The sequence below is a fragment of the Psammomys obesus genome, unplaced genomic scaffold, assembly GCF_907164565.1.
Source record: "Psammomys obesus unplaced genomic scaffold, mPsaObe1.curated_primary_1811, whole genome shotgun sequence".
In the NCBI taxonomy this organism is placed as follows: domain Eukaryota; kingdom Metazoa; phylum Chordata; class Mammalia; order Rodentia; family Muridae; genus Psammomys; species Psammomys obesus.
In genome coordinates this window covers 2,296,244-2,305,190 of record NW_026592509.1, presented here as the reverse complement: position 1 = coordinate 2,305,190, position 8,947 = coordinate 2,296,244, and the positions used below count along the sequence as shown (strand labels likewise).

Genomic DNA, 8,947 nt, shown 5'->3' with positions numbered 1-8,947 from the left:
TGTGTGTGTGTGTGTGTGTGTGTGTGTGTGTGTGTGTGTGTGTGTGTAAATGTGCATGTATGTAAGGAGGTGTCCATGCAGATCCCCTGAGGTTGGAGTAATATGCAGCTACCAACTGCCAGACATGGGTGCTGGAAAACAAACGCAAAACTCAGGTCCTCTGCAAAAGCAGTAAGGGCTCTTAACCACCGAGCCATCTCTCCAGCCTCATGAGTCAGTGTGAAGCAGAGTTGGAACTAAGTTACCATCTTAGGGCTGGAGAGATGGCCCAGTGGTTAAGAGCACTGGCTGTCCTTCCCAAGGACCTGTGTGGGTTCCCAGCACAGGGCAGCGCACAACCTTCTGTGACTCCATTGCAGGGAGCTGATGCCTCTGGGGCACTGTGCACCTGTGGTGAAGACGGACATACATGTAGGCAAAACACTCACACATAGATATTTAAAAGTCAATCTCAAAAAGAAAATGATTTTGGGTTAAGGATGTGGCTCGGGGTTAAAAGTACTTGCTGAGTAAAATGAGGACCTGAGTTTGACATTCCAAAACTCACGTGATGCCAGGTGTGGAAGCATGAGGCTGTAATCCTAGCACTTCTGTGCCAGAAGGGAGGGCACACAGAACCACTGGAAACTCAAAGGACAGCTACTCTAGTCTACATGGGGGCAGACACCACACAGACATCTGTCTAAGTGTCTACTCCACTGCTGCGATAGACACCATGACCAAGGCAACTCATAAAACTAAGCCTTTAACTGGGGACTGCTTACAGTTTCATAGGGCTAGTCCATGCTCATCACTGTGGCGAGAAACAGCTGAGAGCTTACACCCTGATCCACAGGCACAGAGCCACACGGGGCCTGGCCCTCAAAGGCCACCCCCAGTGACACGCTTCCTCCAAGGCCAGGCTCCTTACTTCTAATTCTTCTCAAATAGTGCCACTCCCTGGCGACTAAGCATTTAAATAGATGAGCCTATGGGGGCCATTCTTATTCAAACCACAAGACTCTGACTCAAGGTAGAAGGTGCAACCAACATCTTCAGGTTGCCCTCCGACCTCACACAGGTCGCATGCAGCCCTGCAGTCTCACAAGATGCAGACCCATCATAAACACATAAAATATCTTTTTGTGTTTGTTTGTTTTGCTTTTTTTTTAAGATTTATTTATTATGTATACAGTGTTCAGCCTACATGACAGAAGAGGGAACCAGATCTCATTATAGAAGGTTGTGAGCTATCGTGTGGGCGCTGGGAATTGAACTCAGGACCTCTGGACAAGCAGCCAGGGCTCTTAGCCTCTGAGCCCTTGCTTTTTGTTTTTTAAGACAGGGTTTCACTTTGTAACAAAGCCCTGTCTGTCCTGGACTCACTCTGTAGACTAGGCTGGCCTCCAACTTAAAGCAGTCTACCTGCCTCCGCCTCCCCAAGTGCTGAGATTACAGGCGCGCACCACCATACCTGGCTTAAATAGATTATTTTAAAGTATATGTATCTGAGCACATGAGCTCAGTGCCCCTGGAGAGAGAAGAGGGCATCTGGCCTCCCTGGAGCCAAGCTGCAGATGGGTGCATGTTGCACGTGGGTGCACATTGATCCTTTGGAAGAGCGGCCAACGCTCTTAACTTCGGAGCCATCCCTCTGGCCCCAAGAAAGGTTCTGACCTAGAGAATGCTCAGAAAAGTCTGCACACACCTGGTGAGAGCTTCTCAGGACAGCGCTACCCTCAAGTGAGGGGCCCAAGAGATCCCTGCCCACATGTTAGGGTTGGTTGGTTGGTTGGTTGGTTTGGTTTGGTTTTTAAAGTTTCTGGCATTTGTTCAGAGGAACTTATTTTTTCCTTTTTCTTGGTAAAGAAAAAAGGTTCACCTGAAAAGACTACGGTTCTCAAGATGAAACCAGTGGTCCACAGGGTTGCTAGGGGATACTCTGACTTGCACACAGTTTGCAGTTTTGTTTGTGAGATCCCCAGAAAGTTGCTTTTTAAATTCTTTAGAGCTTGCAGTCTACAGCTATAAAAGGAGCATGGCCACGGACACTTCAGACTTCTGCAAGTTCTGTTTCTGTTTTAACCTTCATATTGAAAATAGCTCCAGGTAAGGGAGTGTTGTTTTTACATAGGCAGCCATCAGAACAAAAGGTTTTTGGTTTTGGTTTTGGTTTTGATGAAAGGTGGCATGGGTGCCACAGCACTCATGTGGAGGTCAAAGGACCTGCAGAAATCAGTTTTCTCCTTCTGCTATGTGGTTGTCAGGCTCGACAGCGAGGGTTTTACCACTGAGCTACCACGCTGGCCCACATGTATTGACTATGCTGGGATTCTTGACTCTCAATTGGTGTGACTCAGCTACACTCTGTGGTGAGGAATCTTTTCCCTTTCCATATGCATCCCTTAAACTTCCCCCTTTATCCTGCCTCATGTAACAGTGTCAAGGATTCAGGACAGCCAGATGTGATGGTGGTGGTGCGGGCTGGTCATCCCAGTAGAAGGATCACTGTGTGATTGAGGCCAACCTGGGCTACAGATTGAGCGCCTGTCTTAAAAAAAAAAAAAAAAAAAAAAAAAAAAAAACATCCTCTAGGAAAAACCCAGAGACACATGTGAACTTCACATTGGGATTGAGAGGTGGCATGGGAGAAGAGCACTTTTTAGAATACCCCAGTAAGGACTTGGAGTGTGGCTCATTGGTAGAGGCCCTGCCTGGGGTCCCCCAGTGAAGGGGCTAGAATGAGGCTCAGTGGTAGAGCTCTTCCCTAGCATGCTCAAAGCCTTGGGTTCCATCCCTAGAGGGGAGGTCTAGTTAGAAGGGACTTGGGTTTTTCAACATCCCAGAAGACAACAGTTGACACCTGCAGAAAGCAGCTCCTCCAGAGGTCCAGTCCTGCGGGTCTCTCTGTGACCACCTATGGGGCGAGCATCCAGGTTTATGGATAATGGATGGGACTGTCCCAGCACCAGCACTGGGCTTTGGGCCTCAGAAACTGCTCAGTTCTGGGCCAGCAGGGGTGGCTGGTGACCAGGCCAGGGCGGCTAGCTACCTCACCTGTTCTGTCATATCTCCCAATCTGCCTGCCTTCTCTCTTTCCCTCTTCTTCCCTCACACCAGTTCTATTTACATACCTCATTGGAGCCTCCTGGCTTTTATCTCTGCCCTGTCTGTCACCCCTGCTCCCTGTCAGGATCTCTGTCTGCCACATTCTGTGTGACTACAAACTAATGGGACCAGCTACTCCCCTCTACCTGCACGCTCTATACACCCACCTCCTCTTTTTCTTCCTCCTCCTCCCTCTCCTCTCACTCCACCCCCCCCTACTCAACCTCTGTCTTTTTATCTTTGGGTCTCTGTCCCACTTTTCTAAGTCTCTCTCTCTCCTCCTCCTCTCTTCCTATCACCTGTGCCTTCATTTCAGCCCACCCCACATTTTCAGAAGACAGGAGCTCCACAGCCCAGACTGTGCCCTTCTCCCTCAGGCTGTCACAGAGCTTCTTGGCCTCCATCCCCAGTGCCCAGGGTTCCTCTGCCTCCTTGTCTCCTTCCCTTCCAGGGAACCACAAAGGCCTGGCCCAGCCGGCCACGGATGTCCTTGTTCACACACACATACAGCAGTGGGTTGAAAAAGCTAGTTGATCCCAGCAGAGTGAGCCCAAGTGGTCTCAGCAATACCCACACATCCCCCAGCTGCAGTCTGGACCCCCACATGTCCAGGAACCGTAGCAGCAGCAGCAGGTGGAAGGGAAACCAACAGATGAACAGCATGGCTGCAGTGGCTCCTGGCAGGCCCAGCAGCGGAGGCCTTCCTGAGACCCTGGCCAGGCGCAGCTGCTCCCGCACCATTCGATGGAAAACACTCAGTATCCCCAGAGGCACCCCGAAGCCAAATACCAGCTGGTCCACCATGGGGTTCCAGGCCCAAAGGTCCTGGCCATGCCTGAGGGATTCCAGGGTCAGCGTCCTATTGAAAGGGTCACCCTGGCCAGTTTGATTCCTCAGCGTTCCGAGGGCTCTCCCAGCCAGGCCCAGCAGAAGGATCCAGAATCCACCAGCCCAGATAACTATTTGGCGAACTATATGATGACTCAGTGCCCAGGATGGTTGGAGCAAGGAGGTACAGTGGTCAGCGGCCACATGAGCCAGCAGCCGGCCACTGGCACAGAAGGTCAAGAAGGCCAGATGTAGGTCCAGGTGGCAGAAGACCAGACCCAGAAGCCAGCAGGTGTGGGTCCAGATGAGGCTGAGCGGCAGGAGCCCCAGGAAGATGATGTCAGCTATGAGCTGGTGGCCAAACCAGGCTGCAGATAGAGGGGCAGGAAGGAGGGATCCTCCAGTCTGGGCCAGCAGGCTGTGGCTGAGCATGTCCAGGAGGTAAGAGACAACTGCCACCAGAGAGTAGAGGAGAGAAAGAATCGCCCAGGGCAGGTACAGCGTCCCCAGGGGTGCTGGCTGCTGCATCTCCACAGGGTCCTCCATGGGCTGTATGGAGCTGGAGGGGCCAACAAAGCCTCCACGTTAGAACACACACCACACACACACACACACACACACACACACACACATACTCATTCACTCACTCACTCTGCTGGCCACCCTCCATACTCTCCCTTGTTCTATACCTTGTCTGGTTCCCCAGGACATGAGTCTAGAAAGGGGAAATCCTGGCTCTCCCCTTGCTGGGTGCCCCTCCCCAGCTTCTTTTGTCAGACACTTGCTCCCCAGGCCCTCCTCTCCATCCCTACCACCTCCCTCCATTCTAAAGAACACAGACTCTTCAAGTTCAAGGCCTATGTCCCAGCTAGTTTGGATGAAAATCCCCTCCAAGGCCAAAAGTGGGGATTCAGGAGCTGGGCCTGTCCCATGCCCCAGTCCTCTGACTCTTGAGGGTCAGCTCAGGATTTAGACTCAGGCCCTACCCACTTACCCCTTATCCCCTTGGGCCCTGAGCTCACCAGTAAGTGGGTGATGGGCGTACCTGGGGTACCCAAGCAGCAGCTGGTGGCCTGGTCTTCTTTTGAGGACTCAAAGTTTAAATGTGTGTCAAGCTCACAAATAGAAGAGGGAGTCAGATCTGGCTGGAAACGAGACGCCAGCAGCAAGCCTCAATCCCTTCTGAGAATGGAAGGGACGGCTTGTTTGTCTGGGTACCCAGGCAAGGCCAAAGCCCTTCACAAACTGCTGTAGCTCTACCCATCTCACCAGCCTCCTGGCCACTACTTCCTTTCCTCCTGCACTGTAGTTCCTAGAATAAACCACACACACACACACACACACTGTCCCTGACATTTTGTCATTCTGGTACCAGGCTTCATCTTGTTATTGCAGAAAGCACACTACTATTCACCCTCCAAAACCCTATTGACTGCCGCTTCTTGACAAGACTTGTAATGGCTATTACATGTCTCATCATGGAAGGAGAGTATCACTGTCTCAAGGGTTCCAGCCACACCTGAGTAAGGGGCTAGGTATCTGTTCTGTGCAGAGCCACATTTTTAAAAAAGTTGTTGGTTTGTTTTTTTTTTTTTTTTTTTTTTTCATTTTATTCGTATGGTGTTTGGCCTGTGTGTATGTCTATGCACTATGTATGTTCAATGCCTTTGGAGGCCAGAAAAATGTGGCCTATCCCCTGGAACGGGCCTAACAGATGGTCGTAAGCCACCATGTGGGAGCTTAGAACTGAACCTGGGTCTCTGGAAGAGAAGCCCATGGTCTTAACTTCTGAGTCATCCCTTCAGCCTCACATGCTGCAATCTTAAAAACACCTGGACCTTGTCTCAAAAAACTAAAGTTGAAATAAAATAATGTAGATGAATCACTGAATAGATGAACTTCTATCTCCAACCTGAGAACTCCAACGCATACAGTTTCCAATTCCGTCTCTTCCTGAAGAGCCCTCTCTGACTTTTCCAGACAGAATATTCCAATCTTCCTCTTCGTTTAACCCTTTTAATCTCTGTGCGGGAGAGTGCGCATGCGTGCGCACCCACAGAGGGCAGAAGAGGGCATCGAATCCCTTAGAGCTGGAGATCAAGGTGGTGGTGAGCTTCCTTCCCTGGATTCTGCAATGATTGATTCCTGTCTGGTGCCCCAGTCTCAGCCCTGGACTGCAGCAGGAGGCTTCAGCACAGGTTGGCATGGTGGAGTTCACACTCTGGACTCTAAAGAATCTGCTGCCCAGAGATGAGGAAGATTCAAACTGGGGTTCTCCACCCAAAACAGTCAGGACCCCAGGCTGGAGGGGCCACTGGATAGGAAGCCCCTGCGGCACAAGGACTCACTGTCACCTCCCCTCCCTTGGCTGCTGTGTTCTGGCCCAGTGTGCACCTTTCTGGCCAACTCGAACTCTCCTGGTCTCTCATTGCCCCTCCGCCCTTGGTATATTCCCCTTCTGGCATTTAAAGACTTACGTGCTCGTGCGTGAGTGTGTGGGCGTGCAGAGGTGAGACAGCTTTCAGGGGTCAGTTCTCTCCTTCTGCTGTGTTTGTCCGTGGGTTCAAACCTGGCTTGTCAGGGTTGGCGGCAAGTGCCTTTGCCCACCAAGCCATCTCCTGGCTTCCTGGTGTTCATGATCAGTCTACATCCCTCATGCCCTTGAAGCACTTTAACTCTCTCTCTCTCTCTCTCTCTCTCTCTCTCTAAGAGGAGGGATATGGTGGTTGGTTTAACTGTCAACAGGATCTAGAATCGCCTGGGAAAGAGGCTCATGCACGCCTGTGGGGAATTAGCTTGATTCTGTTGAGGTGGGAAGAGCCATCTTAACTGTGGGCAGGAAGTCCTGCACTGAATAAAAAAGAGAGAGTGAGCTCAACAGCAGCCCCTTGCTTATTTCTTAATGCTTCTTGGCTGGCTATGATGCCGCCAGCTGCCTCCATCTCCTGCGGCACTTTACCCACCGCAGCCAGCTGCACCTTGAACTGGGAATCAAACCCTTTCTACTTTCAATATTTTATTACAGAAACAAAAACAAGGTTTTTAACTGTGGGGTATCTGAGACATCTCTCCGGCACATAATTGGTGTTTGTTGAATTCTGTGCAACCCATGGGTAGATGATTTGGCTGAGGACCCATATGATTACTGAGCAGGGCTGCTGTTGGGGGCAGGGGTGAGCTGGATTTCCTGCGGTGCAGAGGGACACTCAGGCATCAGGTGGGAACAGGGGTACTGACAGGTCCTCATGTGGCAGGAGGGAACTTCAGGCTGTTAGAGCAGATCTACCATGGCCCCTGGGGTCCACAGGAGAAAGTGGGAGGCAGAGCATGAGCCCTGAGGTGCAGGGAAGGGACTGTTCTCCAGAGCCCAGTAAGAGCCCCTTACACCACAGACTCAGCAGGGGAGGATGCTGGTGCTGAGGCCAGCCTGAGCTACAAAGAAAAAGCTGTGTTTAAGTTCGTGAGAGGGCTGGGAGAGTACAGCTGCTGGAGCGCTGACCTAGCTAGGAAGCCCTGAGTCGCAGGCACAGTGGCACAAGCCTGCAATCCCAGAATTTGGGAGGTGGAGACAGGAAGATCAGAAGTTCCAGGTCATCCTCACTTATATAACAACTTTGAGCACAGCCTGAGCTACATGAGACTGTCTTAAAAAAAAAAAAAAAAAAGGACCAGCAACATGGCTTAGCAGATAAAGATGATTGTCCCAAAACCTAACAGTCTGAGTGAGATCCTGGGAAACCACAATTTGTCTTCTGAGCTTCACACAATAAATGAATAAATGTTTATGAGTGTTTTACCTGCCTGCATATCTGTGGACCATGTAGAGGGCATGGCCAGGCTCTGGTGGGAGGAGCCAGTGGTGTTGGGGAAGAGGAAGTGGGTAGAAGGTTTAGCCATGCTTTGTCTTGGGGTTACTGTGGAAACTGGGGGAGGGAGACAAGAAGGAACTGTGAAAATGAGCCTGCCCTCAGCTCCTCACGCTAACCCAGCACCCTGCAGTACCCCACTGTCTCTGCCCATGAACTCTTCTCCAAGCTCCTAGTCTGGGCTCTCCATCCTAAAGCTGCTCCCTCTGCCCCTAGGTCCCAGCCCTGCCACTTTTTGACTTTTGCTCACCCACTCATGGGCCCTGAAGGTATCTTTTTTGACCCCTAACCCTTCTCACAAACCTCATCTAGCACCCCCAGAACCGAGACAAATCCCAGCCTCCCAAATGACCCTCCCCAGAGGCCTCCTTCAAGCCCTACCTGGCCCAGCCTCTCCTTGGGACTCTGACCTCTCAACACATAAGGAAGCCTGGCTTTGTGCCCGTTAGGACTGTGCAAAAGAGTTACACGGTTCACAAATCAAGAGACTGGTTCCACGTGGGAGGTTTATTAAGGGAAGGGGTCCCAGAGACCATCTCTGGACAGGGCAGGAGAGAAAAAGAGAGAGAGGAGGGGTTTCGAGTTTTCTTATAAGGTGACCCAGAGCATGCGCAGATAGTTTCAGGTGGTCGGCAGGTGATCTGTAGGTGGCCTTACAGATGCCAGATAACCAGTTTGTTAGGTCCCTTGGGGCTGACCGTAGAGATGCCTGCTTAAGGATCCCAAGGGTGCCCACAGTCTGAACCTCCAGGGATGGTGGTGATGGCACCCAGCACACAGGAGGCCACAGGGAACTGTTTCCTTCTCGCCCCCCCCCCCCCCCCCCCTTCCTCCTCTTCCTTTCATTCTTCTTTTTAGTACTGCCCTGCATGTGGAATGGGGAGCCTTGTACCAGCCACGCCCCAGCCCCTTGATGGGGGATTCTGGGCGTGGACTCTGTCATTGAGCCATAACCCCATTTTTTTGTTTGTGTTTGTTTGTTTTTGTTGTTGTTCTTAAAACAATATCACTAAGTTAAATTGCCCAGAATGACCTTGAAGCCAGAATCTGCCAGCCTTCAGGTAGGTGAAACCATAGCCCTGTATCATCAATCCTACAGCCCCTGACGTCCTGACTGACAGTGGGGCATGGCCTCAAATCACCACTGTTAGGAATGCGTGGAGCCA

The 8,947-nt window shown here is 51.3% G+C and overlaps 1 protein-coding gene across 1 annotated transcript; it reads right to left on the bottom strand.

The window, feature by feature from the left end:
- Nucleotides 1–3,302: 3,302 nt before the first annotated feature.
- On the bottom strand, nucleotides 3,303–4,461 carry LOC129681515 (formyl peptide receptor-related sequence 4-like). Its single transcript, XM_055613462.1, is given in 2 exon segments — nucleotides 3,303–3,551; nucleotides 3,553–4,461. Coding segments are annotated over 2 exon segments (1,158 nt in total).
- Nucleotides 4,462–8,947: the final 4,486 nt, after the last annotated feature.